The sequence below is a fragment of the Gopherus flavomarginatus genome, chromosome 6 (assembly GCF_025201925.1).
Source record: "Gopherus flavomarginatus isolate rGopFla2 chromosome 6, rGopFla2.mat.asm, whole genome shotgun sequence".
Lineage (NCBI taxonomy): Eukaryota > Metazoa > Chordata > Testudines > Testudinidae > Gopherus > Gopherus flavomarginatus.
Window position 1 is genome coordinate 62,521,553 of NC_066622.1, and position 19,789 is coordinate 62,541,341.

The following is a 19,789-nucleotide window of genomic DNA, read 5'->3' on the forward strand; positions in this document are numbered from 1 at the left end:
TGTCCTGCTTCTGGGTGAATGTGTCACAGCTCCTGGTCTGTTGACAAACATAGAAATATAAATCAGCTCCTCTACCCCAACCATGTCCCTCAGGAGCCATCAGTTGATTGTCCCAGCCAGGACCTGCAGGAGCAATATACTCTCCCCTCCACCCCAGCACTGCTTCATACCCACCCTCAAGCCACTTAAGGACCTCCCCTGCCTTTTTGCCCCCCCATTAACTCCAGCCCCTTGCTGCCCTCTCCTGTGCAGCGAGACATGACTAGGTCAGGCTCTGGGCTCCTGTGGGTCAGAACTCAGGATTCAGGCCCCCCCCTTCCCGATCCTGGGGGAGAGGCTCCCTGAAGTGTGCAGGGCCAGAGCTATCATCTCCCCCAGGCGGACTTGGAGCCTGCCAGGCCCTAGCCGGGTTCCCAGCAGTCCTTGATACTTGTCCTGTACCCCAGAACCCTGGGGAGCCCCCTCCTCCCGGCCCACATGACAGAGACAGCCACCGACACCTTGAGCAGTTTATTGAAATCAGCCAATATAGTAACCATGAGTACCCCCTGTCCTAGGGCCGGTGGCCATAGCTCAGGGACGGGCTGACCTGGGTTGCTCTCAGCACATGGGACAGATAATCTGGACTCAGAGCCTTGCCTGAGGATGCTGCGAGGGCTTGGCACAGTTTGCCATTGGTGAACGTACATCTCAGAGCCCACAGCCATCACCAGACGGAGAGGAAAGCAGCGCTGAGCTCTTTAGGGGGTTGAGCTGGGGCCCCCACAAGCTCAGAGCATCCTCATCACTTTGTTGATCCAATCGACGTAGAGCGACACACGAGTGAAGACGGCTGGCTTGTCCTTGCGGGCACACACACGCATAGGGGTGATGACGCCCTCCAGCACCCAGCAGTCATGGGTCAGGCAGGCCAGCGGCCCCCCATAGTCGCCCTGCAGGGGCCGAGAGAACATTTCAACTCCTGTGCCGTGCCCTGCCCCCCTCACAGAGCCTCCCTGTGCTCACCTTGCATGGCCTATTCCAGGATTCAGGTCCAGCCCTCACAGCACTCCCCTCCCTTCCCCTATAGAACTTCTTCCCATCCTGCCTCTCATGGGACTCGTCTCGCCATAATACACCTCTCCCTTCCATATATAACTTCCCTCCTCTCTCGCCCACGACAGCACTCTCCTCCCCCATAGCACTGCCCCTCAGCCTGCCCCCTACGACACTTCCTCCCCTCCTCCAAGGCACTCCTCACTCCCCTCCCCACCCACAGGACTCCCCTCGCCCATAGTACTCCCCTCTCTCATGGCAGTCCCCTCCCAGCGTGCCTCCCAGCTTACCTCACAGGCCCCCACCCCAGCTCGCAGGGGCGCAGTACACAGCTCACTCTCCTTCACCTGGCCTCTGAGCGCCATGTTGCACTCCTTGTTGCTCATCACGGGTAGCTTGGCTACATTGAGCAGAGTTTTGTTGCCAGTACCTGGGGGAGGAGGGAGAGCAGGTGAGTGGCCTGAGGGGGCTAGAACCCAGAGACAGGCTGCCCCATCTCGCTTTCCCCGACTGGCCTGAAGAGGGCTGGCTGGAGGGAAGACTGGCTAGTCGTGAAGTGGGGTCCTTGGCTGGGCTGTTATGTGGAAGTGGTGGGGAGGGCGAAGTGTAGCGCAGAAGGGAGGCCCCATGGGGCAGGAATCCGGCTGGGGCCCCTGTAGTGTAGAGGCAGCTGGGTAAGGTACAGTGTCATTGCAGACAGTCCCAGCCTGTAGAGGAGTCTGGTCGGCATTGGCGTGTGCGCCCCATGGTATTCTCCAGTCCTCACCTCCTGGCTACCCCCTCCCTGGCCCTGGGTCTGTACCTCCGGTTTCACCCCATCCAGCGATTTCGCACTCTGTGTTCTCGGGAACGACGAACCGCTCTGGTGGGAGGCAGATGAGAGCCACCCGCTTGTTCAGAGTCGCTGGCCTGCCAAGAGAGAGCAGTGCCAGACAGCTACCCCCCCCACTCCCTGGTTGTCAACCCGCCCCCTCCCATGTCCATGGCCACCCACCTCCCAGCATGGCACCAAGAAGCTCTGCCCTTACTACAGCCATTGTAGGAACAGGCCTTCAGCACAGATGGATCTGGAGCAGCTTCCAAATGAGACCTGAGCACAACAGGATGGCTACATAGAGCCCAGGCCAACGACTCACAGAGATTTCAACTGCCCCATTCAGCTTTGTCCAGCCCTACGAGTGCTGAATCCAGATCCTCTGAATTTCGTATTAGGTGGAGGAGTCCCCCACGCTGCCCCAAATTTCCAGTGGGCTCCAGTGCATACCGCTGCAAGAAGCCATTGCACCAAGCCCATAGCGGGGTCAGAAAAGCAGAGCTGGAGCCAGGGTCCCACCTGCCAGGGCCATATACTAGCTCACCTGCCTCCCTGTCACAGCCAGACACCTGCCCCATGGGCTGGCCCCCTGCACCACTGGCGCCTGTACCGGCCTTGGACTCCAGCACCACCCTGCCCATTGTGGCACTCGACATGCTTGGGCCCTGTCACTGTCTGTTCCCAGCACCCCCGGCTGGCTCTTGGTGATTCTCTGTGGGAGCACAAGAAATCTCTGGAGCCAGCCGGATCTTAAAAGGAAAGGTGACACCCCCAAGTTGAAGGGATAGGCTGTCACAGCAAAGTCTGCATGGTGCAGGTGAGGGGGGGTCCAGAGTACGCCTTGGCATGAGATCCCGGCCTCACTAAACTGACACCCTCAGCCTGCTCACCTGGCCAGTTTCAGCAGGACCAGGTCAGACGCGGAGGGCCCGCAGACAAGTTTCAGTATGGGGACAGCCTGTTTGTCGGGGTCACTGGGACTGGGGTCCTTGAAGAGGGTCCCAAGTTGGACCTCGTAGCTAGACAAGTCAGTGTCACTGCCAAAGGAGGCACGATCCAAGCTGCAGCACATCACTCCAGCACAGTGCTCCCAGGCCTCACTCTGCTCCCCAGCCCCCTCCCTGAGCCTCTCTTTGACCCAAACGCCCTCCCAGATTCTGCACTCCCCTGCACCCTAATCCACTGCCCCAGCACAGAGCCCTCTCCTGCACCAAACTCCTTCCCTGAGCCCGCACCCTTCACCCCTTCCTACACCACAATCCCCTGCCCTATCCCTGAGCACCTTCCTGGAGCCCGAACAGCACATGCCCTCCTGCACCTCAATCTCTTCCTCCAGCCCGGAGCCCCTCCAGTACCAAAATCCCATCCCAAAGCCTGCAGCCCAACCCCCTCCCTCAGCCCGGTGAAAGTGAGTGAGGGTGTGGGAAAGCGAGGGATGGAGGGAGTGGGGAATGAATTTAGCAGGGTGGGGCCTCGGACATGGGGATACAGGGGCTTGTCAAGGTCGCTCAGATTTGCATGATTAGACCGTTGGCAACCCTGCTGGCTGTGCAGGGGCTCTCTCTCACAGTCCCCCATATCTGGGATCCTGCCTTTCTGACCAGGGTGCCATTAGGACTGGTCGAGCAAGGACTGGCCCTTCCCTGCAGGCCTAGGGCTGCACAGCCCAGGAAGCTGCTCCCAGACAGTTTGTATCTGATCATCACTATAGCAGCCCTTTCGTGACCATGCCGAAGGGCTAGTTCTGGGGCCGATACATGCCAGCCCGACAGTGACTGAGTTCGGTGCTGCCCAGACACCTGTGTAGCCTGCAGGTAGGGCGGGGAGGAGTTGAAGGGACAAACCACAGAGTCCTATTTCCCATTGCCCACCTGGGCACTGCAGCACCCACCAGATGATGCCTGCACTTGCTGCAATGTGCCAGTGAACAGGGCCCATCTGACCTCCTTTTTCTGCTCCCCATCCCATCACTGACTCTGGCCCCGCTGAATGAAGCACCCTGGAGGACTGGATGGTGACAACCCTTGGACTGGTGCTGAGCACCTCAAAGGCAAGAACTAACTGATCTCTGGCCAAGTCAGCGGTCCAACGCTCTGTAGACTGTCCCCTGTTCCAGCAACCCGCCCTCCCCCCACACCTCACAGTGCCATGAACTCAGCCAGACTGGCACGTGCACAGGACACTGCACTTCCTCCCCTTACGCAGGGGGCCTCAACCTGGGGGTTGGAACTCTGCAGGGGGTCGTGAGGTCATGACACGTGGCGGTCACACACTATCAACCCCCTCCCCAAACCCCACTTGCCTCTAGCATTTATAATGGTGTTAAATATATAAACAATTTTTTTTTAATTTATAAAGGGGGTGTGCACTCAGAGGCTTGTAAGGTGAAAGGGGTCACCAGTAAAAAAGTTTGAGCCCCACTGCCCTAAGGGGCCCCAGGGCACAGCTTACACCTTACCAGGAGGAGAAGCACTGGCGCGTGCTGATGACCCATTGCTCCTTCACCAGTGATCCTCCACAGAAATGCACTCCTTTCCTACAGGGCAGAAAGCACTTATCACATGGGAGAGGCAGGGTCCAGGCGGTGCCCCTGCCTGCCTCACAAGGCCTGTCCCTCTAGTTAGCCCTAGGTGGCGCTGGCAGTATTAACAAAAAAGAGGCGGTGAACGTATATCGGCACAGGAACTGAATCTTTCATCTTGGGCTCTATAGGTTGGCAGAGGAAGGGATACCACTCTCCATAGGCGGGATGTTGAATCTAGACACCTTCATCCTGGAAATCAGGCTTACATTTTTACTGGTGAGACTAATTAACCATTGGAACAATTTACCCATGGTCCTTGTGGCTTTTCCACCACTGACAATTTTTAACTCAAGATTGGCTGTTGGAAATGTTTTGGAGACGTTCTCTGGCCTGTGTCCTACAGAAGGTGAGACTGAACCTTGGGCTCGCCGTGCCGCTCTGAGCACTGGGCTTGCTTGGTCTTCAGCAAATCAGCTGTGTGACAGTGAGGCGCATGGGGAATCTCTGCCTCTGTGACATTGGCCATAGTCAGAGAGAGAAGTCATTGGTCTGCATGGCACTTCATCTCACTGTAAGATAGTACAGGTCTGTGCAGCTTAGCCCGTCCCCTTCTCGCCTCTGTGGGGAATCCATGCCAGCAGGAGCAGTGCCAAGGTTTCTGACGCCCTAGGCGGAAGGCCACTTTGCCGCCCCCGGGGCCCCAGTTGACCTACCACAGTAATGCTGGCAGACGGTCCGCTGCTGGAAAGGCTCCAGTGGAGCTGCCACATTGATGCCAGCGGGCGGTCCGCTGGTCTAAAAGCACCGGAGCCTTTAGACCAGCGCACCGTCCGCCGAAATGACTGCGGCAGCTCCACCGGAGCCTTTCCAGCAGCGGACCATCTGCTGGCATAACTGCGGTAAATCCATCAGACCCGCGTGCCACCCCCCCCCCAGCAAAATAGCGCCCCCAAAAAATTCTGGTGCCCTAGGCCATTGCCTAGGTCGCCTAAATGGTAGCGCCGGCCCTGCATGCCAGGAGGTGTGACCATCACTGGTTTTTCTGCAGCTGCCCGTTCCCAAGCCCACGCTACCGAGTGCTTGGGCGGTCTGGATGATGGGGAATTTTAGCCCCGGGGGCAAGGGCCAACGTTAGTGGCTTGCTAATCCCTAGCCTGTGCCTTGCGAGCCAGGTGGGGGAGGCTGCACAGAGTGGGGTGGAGCAGCCAGCCAGTGTTACCGGCCCCCCCACCCACCGAGGCTCATGGGCCGGGCTCTAGCTGCTCTGGGGGATGCACACGTTACTGTTCCGCACATATTAAACTCTTGCACCACTGAATGGAGTTCAAATACCTGCCGGCTGAGTCGCCGCTTCTGCAGCTGCTTCCCCATGACCTAGCAGGGTCCCACACTCCAGCTCTCCTGCCCCAGCCCCACCCTGGCTGGGCCCTCCATTCCTGGGGCCACTCCTCACCGGTTGCGGATGCTGACAGTCCAAGGTGAGTTCCCAGGGCGCCCCCCAACTATACGGCCCTTCAGCTGGAGGCGTTCTTCCCTCTTTCCGCACTCGGCAAAGACCACATTATCTACAAGCACAGGGAGGATGAGGACAGTACTCAGGGACCCGGGCCAGCAGCAGGCTCAGCAAGAGCTCCGCAAAGCCTCCCCCCCCCCCAGCGAGAGACAGATGGCCATGGTGCACCTGGTGATCTGGCTCGTGCCCCAGTTCTGAGACGGAGGTGGGGGGGGTCAGTGATTTCCCTACACCCCCCTTGAATTTCCCCAACACCCCCCCAGTTTTGTGAGCTAGTTACATACCAAGTCAGTGACTCTTAGGAAATCTGAATTTAAACTGAAACATTAATACACACTTTAAAAGCTTATACAGTGTATGATAAAATATGTGTATCTGAAAAAGTATAATAGATTTGAAAAGTAGGAACATAGATTAGCTTCCTTATACAGCTGTTTTTTATGATGTCAGTGCATTCATTTCGGTGAAGTGGGCCAACCTAATAATTTCAAATGATGATTTGTAAGCAAAGTCTAAATGAGCTCTCCCTGACAGCAAGTGATGAGCTGGGGCTGCGGGAAAAGGCTTCAGGGCCAGATTATATTTACATTCATACCTAATCTACCTAGGTATCCAGCAAACAGAGCTGTGTTGTCTAAGAGATAGATTTTGGCTGGGGTTGGGTTAGAAACCACTTGAATGTGGGGGGAATGGGGAATGAAATGTTGTTCTTATTGTATGAGTAATGGGCAGTAGAACTGTAGCCTGTGATGATTTGAAGGCATCAAGAGAGAGGGTAGGCCCTGTCCCTCTCCACTATTTAAAGACAGAGATGATTAGGCTCCAGAGATAGTCTTTTGTTCTGTTAAGTGACCACTGCAGCTGAAATCAGTGACAGTGCTTAGTCCTGTTGTGGGGAGAGTGTACCTGTGGGTAGAGTGTTTTTGTGTAAGGGACAGCCCAGACTGCACTAGCAGCGAGTTGAGAGCTCAGCTGAAATCACTGAGAGCTGGTGGACCCTCAAGAGACCAACTCGCAGAGGTCACAGTGGCAGGTGACAGCCGGCAGCTGAAGGTGACTGCGCAGGGCCACTGGCAACAGAATGGTGGAGTGAACGGTGGCACAACGAACAGACATGGCAAGAGCGAACAGTGAGCAGCTGGAGGAACAAGCAAGGTGCCTTCTTGTCCCCCACCTGGAAGGTGTACTCATGTGAAAGCACCTCTGAACTCTGAGTCTACTTTCCACTAACCAAGGACAACACTGGTGAGTGGAGTGCGGTGGAGGGAAAAGTGAGGGGCATGTTAAGAAAACATTTGTTTGTTGGACTATATTTTAGTCACTTTGCTCCAGAATGCTAGATTTGTGACTGGGAATGGAAACGTATATAAATACGTTTCCTAGTAGGCCAAGATTTTTAAAATGCATTATTTGCCAAGGTTGTTATCTCACATTGTTTTTATCTTGGGAGGTCATTATGTTGGGGAGTTTCTGTAATAAACATTTTTATTATTATAATTAATTTTTACATAAGAATGATCATACTGGGTCAGACCAATGGTCCATATAGCCCAGTACCCTGTCTTACAACAGTGGTCAAGGCCAGGTGCTTCAGAGGGAATGAACAGAACAAGTAATCATCAAGTGACCATCCCCTGTTACCCATTCCCAGCTTCTGGCAAACAGGCTAGGGACACTCAGAGCATGGTGTTGCATCCTTCCCCATCCTGGCTAATAGCCACAGATGGACCTGTTCTCCAGGAATTTATCTAGTTCTTTTTAAAATCCTGTTATAGTTTTGGTCTTCACAGCATCCCCTTGCAGAGTTCCCTGGGTTGACTTTATATTGTCTGAAGAAGTACTTCCTTTTCTTTTTTTAAAACCTGCTGCCTATTAATTTCATTGGGTGACTGCTAGTTCTTGTGTCATGTGAAGGATTAAATAAAATTTCCTTATTCACTTTCTTTGCACCAGTCAAGATTTTGTAGACCTCTTTCATATCCCCCTTAGTCATCTCTTTTCTATGCTGAAAACTCCCAGTCATTTTAATCTCTCCTCTTGTTTCATACCCCTGATCATTTTAGTTGCCCATCTCTGTACCTTTTCCAATTCCAATATATATATTTTTAGGATCGGTGACCAGATCTGCACACACTATTCAAGGTGTGCATGTACCATGGATTTATATAGAGGCAATATGATATTTTCTGTCTTATTATCTATCCCTTTCTTAATGATTCCCAACTTTGTTTGCTTTTTTGACTGCTGTTGCACATTGAGTGGATGTTTTCAGAGAACTATCCAAAATGACTCCAAGATCTCTTTCATGAGTGTTAACAGCTAATTCAGATGCCATAATTTTGTATGTATAGTTGAGATTGCTTTCCAATGTGCATCACTTTGCATTTATCAACACTGAATTTAATTTGCCATTTTGTTGCCCAGTCACCGAGTTTTGTGAGATCCCTTTGTAGCTCTTTGCAGTTTGCCTGGGACTTAACTATCTTGAATAGTTTTGTGTCATCTGCAAATTTTGCCATCTCACTGTTTACCCATTTTTCCAGATGCATATGTTGAACAGTACTGGTCCCAGTACTGACCCCTTCAAGAATACCACTATTTATCTCTCTCCATTCTGAAAACGGATAATTTATTCCTACCCTTTGTTTCCCATCTTTTAACCAGTTACTAATCCATGAGAGGAGTGCCCTTTTATCCCATGATGGCTTACTTTTCAAAAGTCAATTTTTTTTTTAGCAATCTTGATCTGTTATGTGTTTTGGTGTAACTTGCTTTTTCCTTATGTTAAATTTGCATAATCCTAACAAAACGTTTAGTTTATTCATATCTCTTTTTTATATCTCATTGGTCCTGACACCCCCCTGTAAATTCGAACACTCCCCTACCCTAATTTCAATTCCTGGGGAAACCACTGGGGGGGGGGGCTCTCTGGCCTCACTCATGAGCACTCCCCGCCTCCAGGCTGAACTGCTTCCACCTGCCCCAATCCTGACACAGAGATGGGGTGGGGGTCATCTAGGGTCTCTGTGGCCTCAGCTCGTGAGCACTCGCGTCAGGCTAAACTACCCCCACTGGCCCCAGCACCCAGACTCTGGCCACAGATGGCAGTCTTTACCTACAGTCTCCAGGATGGATGGCGTCTTGTCACCTGCTGGGGAAACAAATCAGAGGCGATGAAAGTCAGTTGCCCCAAGATGTGGGTCAGAGTACATGAGCTGAGTCTGGATGGTGTAAGGCCTGGGGACTGGCCAAAGCACAGCTTGAGGTTGTGCTGGAGAGCGGCACCATCCTGGGGCTTCATTCCCTCAGCCCTCATCCCAGCTCCCCTCCCCCCACTTTGCTGATTAAATCCTTTGAAAACACCTCCGGGTTTCCAGAGCAGTGGTGCCGGAGGAGCCGGCATTCTGGGGTGCGCCTAGCACCACCACACTGGTACTGAGCCACTCTATAGTTGCATCCCTGGAGTGGGGGTGATTAAGTCCTTAATTGCACCCCTTTACCTCTTCCTCACTGCACCCCACCTCCACCGAGCACCTTCTGGCTCTGGCCTGTCCCCGCATGAATAGCCCCACCTGCCTGACACAGGCACGGCTGGGTACCTGGAACTCACAAGGCAGTCTAAGCATGCTTGGGGCCACTTGGGGTCCATCCATCTGCCAGGCCAGAGCCCAGGTCTGCTTTGAGCAGACTCAGATCCACATGCTGAACACCGGGTGGCCAGGGCTGCCTCTGCTGTGGAGAAGGCCCCTGGAGGACTCAGCCCAGTTTGTGGGCTTGCAGATGTGGCCCTATCATGGCCCTGCCCCTCATCAGTGTGGGGCACTGGGACAACAGAAGGCTAGGCCACAGGACAGCCAGGCACAGGGGAGCCAGGCCACAAGCTCACTGCATTTTCTCAACTCAGCAAGATTGTGTCGGTCCCCAGAGAATATGAGGTGGGGCAGCGGCCACGGGACTGAGCTGTCTCCTCTGTGTGCCAGACACTCACCGCAGGGCTTGATGGCGCAGTAATCAAACTGGGTGCTGGGGTCCATGGTGTAGCACCAGGGCCCATGGCTGTCGTTGTCGGGGTTCCGGCAATAATTCTCCTCCAGGCTCATGGCGGGGAACATGGCGGGAGAGATCCTGGGAGGCGGTAGTGCAGTCAGCCCTGAGTCCTTCCTCTCTCTGCTGCCCCTCAGCAACCACCCCTCAGCCCTCCCCCTGCCGCCTCCTCAACACCCCCTGTTGCCCTGGTTTCCCTATATCCCCCTTACGCTTCAACCTTTTCATACCTCTCATCCCTCATGCCAACACTCCCCATAACACTCCCCCCGGAGGTGGGAGCATTTCCCACTGCCCTTGGCCCTGCTGCTCGCCTTGACCCAGGCTCCATGGCAGGGTCACACGCCTAGGTTCCTGGGCCCAGTGCAGACACCTCCCCGCCGGGGACCTCTCCCAGTGGCTGTGGAGGCCATTGTTGGAGACCCTGCACTCACTGGGGTGTGTGGGGCGAGCCTGCTGACCACTTCTGGCAAGTGATGCCCTTCCGGGTCTTGCTGATCTTGCCTCTGTACAGTTCACCATTTCCCTGGTAACAGTCTGGGGGTGAAGAAAGGGAAATAGCTGTTACCGGGTGTGCACAACTCCCCCACCCCCTCCAGCTCCCTGGCCCCCATCCTCACCATGACACCTCCCTCGGGGACTATCCTGGTACCGCTGACCTAGTCCTCCCTCCCCTGCTCTGCACTCAGACCCCCCAATACTGCCCAGGAGGTAACATACACACTATGTTCTGTTATTATGCAGTCGCTCCTGGGCACTGGGTTGTGGATACTCATTTGTTATGGTATGGTTGCTCCAGGGCACTGGGCTACACGCTCTGGTTTGTTAGTTTAGGGTCGCTCCTGGACATTGGTCTGTGCGCACTGATCATAGAATAATAGAAGATTAGGGTTGGAAGAGACCTCAGGACATCATCTAGTCCAATCCCCTGCTAAACGCAGGCCCGAACCCAACTAAACCATGCTGGCCAGGGCTTTGTCAAGCCAGGCCTTAAAAACCTCTGTGGCTGAAGATTCCGACACTTCCCTAGATAATCCATTCCAGTGCTACCCCACCCTCGTAGTGAAATGGTTTTTCCTATCCTACCTAGACTTCCCTCACTGCTACTTGAGACCATTATGTCTTGTTCTGTCATCTTCCACCACTGAGCGCAAACTAGCTCCAGCCTCTTTGGAACCCCTCTTCAGGTAGTTTAAAGTGGCGATCAAATACCCCAAACACGCTTCTCTTCCAGAGATTAAATAAGCCCAGTACCCTCAGCCTCTCCTCCTACATCATGTGCCTCAGCCCCCTAAAAATGTTTGTTGCCCACTGCTGGACTCTCCAATTTCTCCACATCCTTTCTGTTGTGAGTATTCCAAAACTGGATGCAATACTCCAGATTTGGCCTCAATAGTGCCAGCTAGAGAGGTTATAATCACATCCCTCTATCTGCTGGCAATGCTCCTACTAATGCAGGTCAATATGCCGTTAGCCTTCTTAGCAACGAGGGTACACTGTTGACTCATATCCAGATTCTCATCCACTGTAATCCCCAGGTGCTTTTCTGCAGAACTGCTGCTTAGACAGTTGGCCCACAGCCTGTAGCAGTGCATGGGATTCTTCTGTCCTAACTTTCCAATTTAACTAGCTCAAGGTGGCCCCTATCCCTACCTTCCAGCATATCTACCTCTCCCTGCAGCTGTCATTGATGAACTTGCTGAGGATGCAATCCATCCCATCCTCCAGATCATTAATGAAGATGTTGGACAAAACCGGTCCAGAACAGACCACTGGGGCACTCCGCTTGATACCAGCTGCCAGCTAGACATCAAGCCATTGATCACTACCAATTAAGCTCGACGATCTTGCCAGCTTTCTAGATATCTTATAGTCCATTCAGCCAATCCATACTTTTTTAATTTGATGGCAAGAATACTGTGGGATACTGTAGGAAAAGCTTTGCTAAAGTCAGGATATAGCACGTCTACCACTTGCCCCATATCCACAGAGCTAGTTATCGCATCATAGAATGTAATCTGATTGGTCAGGCATGACTCTCCCTTGTTGAATGCATGTTGACTGTTCCTGATCACCTTTATCTTTGCCAAGTGCTTCAAAATAGATTCCTTGATGAGCTGCTCCATGATTTTTCTAGGAACTGAGGTGTGGCTGACTGAGGCAAGGTCTGTAGTTCCCAGAATTCTCATTCTTCCCTTTTTAAAAAACGGGAACTATATTTGCCTTTTTCCAATCATCCAGGACCTCCCCCAAGCGTAAAAAAGTTTTCAGATATAATGGACCGTGGCTCTGAAATCACATCAGCCAAGTCCCTCAGCACTCTTGGATGCATTACATGGACTTGAGCATGTCCAGTTTTTCTTAATAGTCCTTTATTTGTTCTCTCACCTCTTCCCCATACTGTGCTGCCCAGTACAGTAGTCTGGGAGCTGACCTTGTCTTTGAAGACAGAGGCAAAAGAAGCAAAGAGTACTTCAGCTTTTTCCACATCATCTGTCACTAGGTTGCCACCCCAATTCAGTTGCAAACATACCTGTAGAAACCCTTCTTATTTCCCGTCACGTTCCTTGCTAGCTGCACCTCCAATTGTGCTCTGGCCTTCCTTATTACTTCCCTGCATACTCGAGCAACATTTTTATAATTCTCCCTAGTCATCTGTTCAAATGTCAGTTCTTGGAAGCTTCCTTTTTGTGTTTAAACTCACTGAGGCTTTGCCCCAACTTTCCTAGTGCCGTGCGCAGGGCCTCCACTCCATCCCCGCTTCTTCCTGCCCCTGCCCAGCTCGGCCACCAATTCCCAACAATCTGCAGTAGGCCCAGGAAACTCCACTCACTGGCTGTAGGAGTGCAGAAATGCGGCCCCAGCCCCTGCCGCCTGTGAGTGCTGGGGGGGTGGTTTCCCCAAGCAAGCCCAGCTTCCCTCCCCTGGGGCCCGCTCCTTGCCCTCTCCCCTTCCCCCCACCCGCAGAGGCTTGCCACCCCATAGGGGGGCTGAGTAGGGCCCCATAATATCTAGGGACAGCCCTGTACCCAGGTTGCCACCTCCATCAAATTCCCCTACCAATTCTTCCCTGTTTGTGAGCAGTAGTCAAGAGAAGCACAGCCCTTAATTGGTTCGTCCAGCTGCACTTGCACCAGGAAGTTGTCCCCAGTGCACTCAGAAAATTTACTGGATTGTCTGTGCACTGCTGTATTGGTCTCCAGCAGATGTCAGAGTGATAGAAATCCCCCATGAGAACCAGGGTCTGTGAGCTGGAAACCTCTGTTAGTTGTCTGAAGAAATCCTCATCCTCCTGGTCTAGTGGGCTATAGCAGATGCCCACCACGACATCACCCTTATTGTTCTGACCTCTGAACTTAGCCAAAGACTCTCAACAGGCTTTTCTCCAGTTCACATTGGTGCTCTGAGTAATCATATTGTCCTGTTACATATAGTGCAACTCCTCTACCTTTTCTCCCCCTTGTCCAATCCCATCATAGCATTAGTAGGAACATTGCCAGCAGATCGAGGAAAGAGATTGTTCTCCTCTATTTGGCTCTGCTGAGACCACTTCTAAAGTACTGTGTCCAGTTTGGGGGGCTCCCCCGCAACTACAGAAAGGATATGAACAAATTGAAGACAGTCCAGTGGAGGGCAAGAAAAATGATCATGAAGCTGGGCCGAACGACTTTCGAGGAGAGACTGAGGGAACTGAGTTTGTTTAGTCTGCAAAAGAGAAGAGTGAGGAGGGATTTGATGGCAGCCTTCAAACTACCTGATGCGGGGGTTTCAATGAGGATGGAGCAAGGCTGTTCTCAGTGGTGGCAGATGGCAGAACAAGGCGCAATGCTCTCAAGTTGCAATGGGGGCGATCTAGGCTGGATAGTAGGAAAGATGTTTGACTAGGAGGGTGGTGAAACAATGGACTGGATTACCTAGGAAGGTAGTGGAATGTCCATCCTTAGAGGTTTTTAAGGCCCAGTTTGAGAGAACCCTGGGTGGGATGATTTAGTTGGTTTAGGTCTGGCTTTGAGTGGGGGTGGGGGTGGGGGTGGACTAGATGACGTCCTGAGGTCTCTTCCAGACCTACTCTTCTATAGACTCATAGAATATTACGGTTGGAAGAGACCTCAGCAGGTCATCTATTCCAACCTCCTGCTCAAAGCAGGACCAATCCTCAACTAAATCCCCAAAACCCTAAATGGCCCTCTCAAGGATTAAACTCACAACCCTGGGTTTAGCAGGCCAATGCTCAAACTCCTGAGCTATCCCTTCCCTATGATTCTATGATAGTTCCCTGACTGTCCCAGGACGTCCAATTATGCCTAGTTCTTCTCCAGGCTTTTTGTGTTCGAGTACAGGCACCTAAGATAACTAGAACACACTAGTTGCTCATTACAGTGTTGCTCCTGGCCACTGGGCTATGGGTACCAGTTCTTGTAGGGTTACTCGGGAGCACTGGACTGTGACAACTGGTTTGTTGTCTCCTCCCTGCCAGGGCAGTCCTCACCCTCCACCTCCACCTCATCGGTGCAGCGTTTGATCTGGAAGCAGAAGGCGACGCGCATGCTGAGCAGGCTGGTGAAGCACCAGGGGGCCTCTGAGCCATCAGGGTTCCGGCAGTAATTCTCCCGTAGATCCCTGGCAGACACACCAGCTCAGATTGGGAACATCACAAGCAAGGGCGCAGCGTCCACTGGCTGCCAGCACCCCTCATGGGAGCCACGCCCAACTGTGGGTAGCGGGCTGGAAAGTCCACGGCTCTCCCCCTCACAGACACGCCAGGAGCAGGCAGGCCCTCTGCAAGTTTGGCGCCACCCAGGGCCGGCGCTTGCATTTAGGCGGCTTAGGCAATCACCTAGGGCGCCAGCATTATTAGGGGGCTGCATTTTGCCGGAGGGGGTGGCAGGTGGCTCCGGTGGAGCTGCCGCAGTGGTGCCTGCGGAGGGTCGGCTGGTCACACGGTTGCGGTGGACCTCCTGCAGGCACGACTGCGGCAGCTCCACTGGAGCCGCGGGAGCAGCCGACCGTCTGCAGGCAGGACTGTGGAGCCGGGGGACCATTGCGAGGGGCGGCGAAATGGCCGTGCACCTAGGGCACTAAAACCCCTAGCGCCGGTCCTGGCGCCACCCCATCTGGGCCGGGGCCACACCTGTCTCAGGCCCTGCAACCACAGAACCAGCGAGCCCTGCCTAGCCTCACACCACACTCCTAGCCCTGCCCGGTTCCTCAAGCTGGCTCCCACGCTGTGATTTCCAGCTGCAGAGCCAGCCCCTCCTGCCCAACTTCGGCTGGGGGATTGCTGCAGCCATCAGACCGATGTCTACATTGCCATAGTGGGCGCCTGCAACACAAAGGAGTTGAGCCAGGGAGTCTGGACGTCGTCAGCTCAAGCCAAACCAGCACAGCCAGCCAGGATCCTGGGTGTTTATTCAGGCAGCTAGAGCAGTGTGCACTGGTGCCGGCCCTCATCTTGGGAGGAACAGATAACCCCTACCCAGGTACCCCCCCAAGAACCCCTGGCAACACCTTCCCCCAGCTAGCCCCCCCCCCGGGACCCCAGTGACTCCCTCCTCCAGGTAGTTCCCCGGGACCCCAGTTAGCCTCCAGGGGCCACCCAGCAATCCCTACTGAGATGCGCAGTAAATTTTTCATCCTGTGAGCAAGGCCTCCGCCCCCCATGCCCTTAATGTCCAGCATATACACCTCTAGCAGCGCCTCCCTCCCCCTACCAGTTCCATCGCCTACTTGCACTCGTATTCCTCGGGCCGGAAGTGGTGCCGGTGGGGGGTCTGGGCGTCCCAGCGCTGGCAGGGGATTCCTGACGTGGTGACGTTCACCTTGCCCCGGTAGCCTTCGCCTTTGTGCTTGAAGCAGCTGGTGGTGGTGTCTGCCACTCGTGGGCTTTTCTCTGCTTCTGTGAATGTGGGCAGCGGGAAAGGCCAAGCCTCAGTGGTGGCTGGCTTGGGAGCACCAGGGAGCAGGGAGGAGTGGTGTATGTTGTGGGCGTGGGCGCTGGGACAGCTTTCACCCTAGCACCAGCCCGATGACCAGGGGACTGGTCATGCTGCACACTCTTCGCTGGCAGGGTCTTGCCATGTGCTCAGTACTGTGAGCCAGAGGCTGGACCTCACGGGCTCTCTGAAGTACCCTTAAGGACATGGAACATGTTCCTGAGTGCCAGAGGGTAGGTGTTGTGCCAGGGGCTGGGGGTCTTATCCCCTGCACTGGGGCACAGCAGAGAGCAGTGTTGGGCAGCGGCAGCAGGCGGGGCCTTGGCCAGGAAAGGTCTGTCATGGCTACATGACTTGACTCCGCTGAGGCATGGTAGTAGCGATCCGGGCAGTAAAGCATGGGGTGTCACTGCCAAATGGCTAGGCCTCACACCATCAGGGACCAGAGCCCTACTGGACACTTCAGCGTGAATCTCAGTGATGTTAAGCGATGATACGGACATAGCAGTATGGGAAACACGTCCCACACATGCCCTTTGGCACCCACAGCACACCACATCACTTACTGCATTTGCGGAGGTGGCAGTATTCCCGCTCCCGGGCAGGATCTGTGGTGTAGCACCAGGGGCCCACGGAGCTGTCAGGGTTGCGGCAGTAATTGTCATCCAGATCCTTCTCAGGGTATCTGGGTGGGATAGGGAGGAGGCGGGGGAAAGAGGTGAGGGAAACCTTGATATTTACAAAGCCATGTTCAGCTCCTGTCCTGGTCCGAGAACTTCTGGGATGTGCTCTCCCCCTGCTCGGACCCCTCCTAGGAAGTGTTTTTCAATGAGGCCCCCAGACTGACCCTTGGCAGTGACCAGCCCTGTTTGGGGGACATGTTACCCACAGAATCTCAGCGCTAGGCCCTGCCTGAACATGGCGATGGGGTTGGGCAGTGCCAAGAATGCTCCTCTGCAGGTGGTACTGCCAGCCTGGAGGCTCAGCACTGGCAGCAGAGACGGTCTCTGCTTGTGCCAATCCCATTCCAGAGTGCCATGTCCCCAGGCTGGTCTGCATTCACTGCAGGGCCTCTGCAGTGCTGGGGGCTCAGGCTTCCAAGGCCCTAGGAATTAATGGGCAGCAACCAGTGACCCCGGGAGCACTCTGCTCTGTACAGCGTGCTGAGATGCCCCCCCACTACCCATCCCTACTCCCTCCTGAGGCACCCCCCCCATCCCAAACTGAGAACATCCTGCCAGGGATGAGCAATCCCGGCCCCAAGCAGGGCGGGCTGGTACTTGTGGGGATGGTATGGGTGCTTGTGGGGGTGCTGCAGGTCCCAGCGCTGGCACTCCCGCCCGGATTCCGTGTGGTCCACCAGTCCCCGGTAATCTTCCCCATTACACAACACGCACATGTCTGCAACAGAGAGGCATGCTTTAGGCATGGAGCGAGGCAGTGGACACGCAGGCTGATAGCTCTGGGCCTCTACCAGCTATGCAGGTGGGACTCGGGGACACTGAACCCAGAGAATTCACGGCATTCCCCAATCCTTCCAGCTCTGCCCCCAGGAGAGTCCCCCACATTGCAGACAGTCACCCAGCAGACTAATGCCAGGCAAGGGTTTGTGGGTAGTACCCTGGATCCTGCACATCTGTGCATGACGGTGTGCAGGGGTGCTAGGGCATGTGCGGGCTGGGTGCTGGTGCACAGGCACCAGCTGTCAGTTGGGGAGTGAGGGGCTTTCCCGCCTTCACACAGAGGGGGGTGAGGTGTCTGATCGTTGCCCGTGGGCGATGACTATTCCATGGATGAGGGCATAGATGTCAAGTCTGTGGGTTCTCTCGGTCTGGGGCATGAATGGACAAAAATAGTGGTTGCTCAACATACACCGGCCACAGCTGTTCCACTCATGCTCATCAGATAATGGGGAACACCCCCGTCAAACAGCTGAAGTGGGTGGTGCCACTGCCAAACTGCTGTTTGGTGTTTGTGGGGACCTAGGAGAAGGTGGATAGTGGTGGGTGTGTGGGAGCCTCGGGAAAGGGGCAGAGTGGAGGCGGGAAGCCTGAGTGGGCTTGAGCCTCAGGTGAAATGGGGTGAAACATCCCCTGGGAAAAGGAAAAGTCAGCACTTGTGCTTGGGAAAGGGGGGGTTAACTCACCATCTTCACACTTCTTGATACCACAGCTCTGGTGCCGGACGGCCGGGTCCGTGGTATAGCACCATGGACCCCGCTCATCTCTGTCTGGGTTCCGGCAGTAGTTCTCCTCCAGGCCGTTCCGCAGAGAGGGCAAAAACCTGCTGGGACACAGAGCGCAGGGAACTGGAATGGTTCCAGTGACTGGGGCCCTGTCAGCACTCAGGCCAGGGCTACATTACAAACCTAGGTCAATGCAAGTGGCCTGGCAGAGACTCGGGCTATATCTACACTACAGGCAGATTGTTGCTCTGGTGATTGATGCACCAGGGTCAATTTAGCAGATCTAGTGAAGACTCACCAAATCAACTGCAGCTAAATCTCTGGTCGACCCCCATACTCCATCCCTTACGAGAACATAAGATAAGTCAATGGGCGACTGTTTCCCATCAACCCAGTGCGATGTAGACCCCACAGTTAGTTGACCTTAGCTATGTCGACTCCTAAGTTATGTCGACTAACTCACTTCGTTAGTATACACACAGCCTGAAAAGTTAGGCGTATGTCTGCCTCACATTTGCTTCCAGCAGTTGTAAGAACCCCATTACACCAGCCGAGTAAAATTGCCTCACAGACTAGGGTATGTGACACTCTGTGCCCAAAAGCAACACCCTGATACCCCCCATATTCACCACTTTCAGATAATTATGCTACAAAATGAACCTTTGTACAAAGTGAGCCTTGTGAGGTAGAATTCTTGTTGAATCGTATGTGGAGTTATTAATTTTGCTATGTGTATGTCACTGAAAGATGCTATGAAGTTGGAACCATCTATAACTAGCCTTTCAGGTACACCAATGAAGAAACTAGATAATGCTAATGGCCCATTAAAGACAATGGACCATGGAAAAAGTTTGTTCTCACCAGTGAGTGCCTCAGCCAGCCTATGGATAATGGCGGCTATGAGTCAGCAAGACATGCAAGGACATGTTACCAGACCACATGACACTAAACTCAATTTTGGAACTTGCATTTTTCCACAGTATTGATAAATGCAAAGTAATGAACATTGGAAAACATAATCCCAACCATAAATATAAAATTATGGGGTCTAAATTAGCTTTTCTCCCTCAAGAAAGTGATCTTGGACTCATTGTGGCTAGTTCTCTCAAAACATCCACTCAATGTGCAGGGGCAGACAAAAAAGCTAACAGACTGTTGAGACTCATTAAGATAATAAGAGAAAATATCATATTGCCTCTAAATAAATCCATGGTACGTCAGAGCTTGAATATTGCATGTAGATGTTTTCGCCTCATCTCAAAAAAGATATATTGGAATTGGAAAAGATTTAGAAAAGGGCAACAAAAATGAGTAAGGCTATGGAACAGCTGCCATATGAGGCGCGATTAATAAAACGGGACTTTTCTTGTTGGAAATGAAATGATTTGGGGGAGTTATGATACAGCTCTGTAAAATCATGACTGGCCTAGAGAAAATAGATAAGGAAGTTTTGTTTACACCATCTCATAATACGTGAACTGCGAGGGGGGAGGGCACCAAATGAAATTAATAGGGGCAGGTTTAACGCAAACAAAAAGAAGTATTTCAACACACAATTTACAGTCAATCTGTGGAACTGTTTGGCAGAGGATGTTGTGAAGGACAAGACTATAACAGGTCTCAAAAATTAATTAGATAAATTCATGGATGGTAGTCCACCAACAGCTATTAGGCAGTATGGGCAGGGATGGTATAGAATCATAGAAGGTTAGAGTTGAAAGAGACCTGAGGAGGTCATCTA

The 19,789-nt window shown here is 53.4% G+C and overlaps 1 protein-coding gene across 1 annotated transcript in view; it reads right to left on the minus strand.

The window, feature by feature from the left end:
- Positions 1-497: 497 nt before the first annotated feature.
- Positions 498-19,789, minus strand: part of MST1 (macrophage stimulating 1) — a 47,764-nt gene continuing 28,472 nt past the window's right edge. Inside the window, exons 4-17 of the mRNA XM_050960396.1 lie at positions 18,010-18,146; positions 17,144-17,264; positions 16,430-16,548; positions 15,658-15,826; positions 14,420-14,550; positions 10,365-10,467; positions 9,875-10,011; positions 9,002-9,037; positions 5,827-5,938; positions 4,308-4,385; positions 2,740-2,886; positions 1,838-1,944; positions 1,326-1,465; positions 498-932 (exon numbers count right to left, since the gene is read on the minus strand). Of these exons, the coding sequence (XP_050816353.1) occupies positions 771-932; positions 1,326-1,465; positions 1,838-1,944; positions 2,740-2,886; positions 4,308-4,385; positions 5,827-5,938; positions 9,002-9,037; positions 9,875-10,011; positions 10,365-10,467; positions 14,420-14,550; positions 15,658-15,826; positions 16,430-16,548; positions 17,144-17,264; positions 18,010-18,146 (1,699 nt within the window). The 3' untranslated portion in view covers positions 498-770. The remainder of the gene's footprint in view (positions 933-1,325; positions 1,466-1,837; positions 1,945-2,739; positions 2,887-4,307; positions 4,386-5,826; positions 5,939-9,001; positions 9,038-9,874; positions 10,012-10,364; positions 10,468-14,419; positions 14,551-15,657; positions 15,827-16,429; positions 16,549-17,143; positions 17,265-18,009; positions 18,147-19,789) is intronic.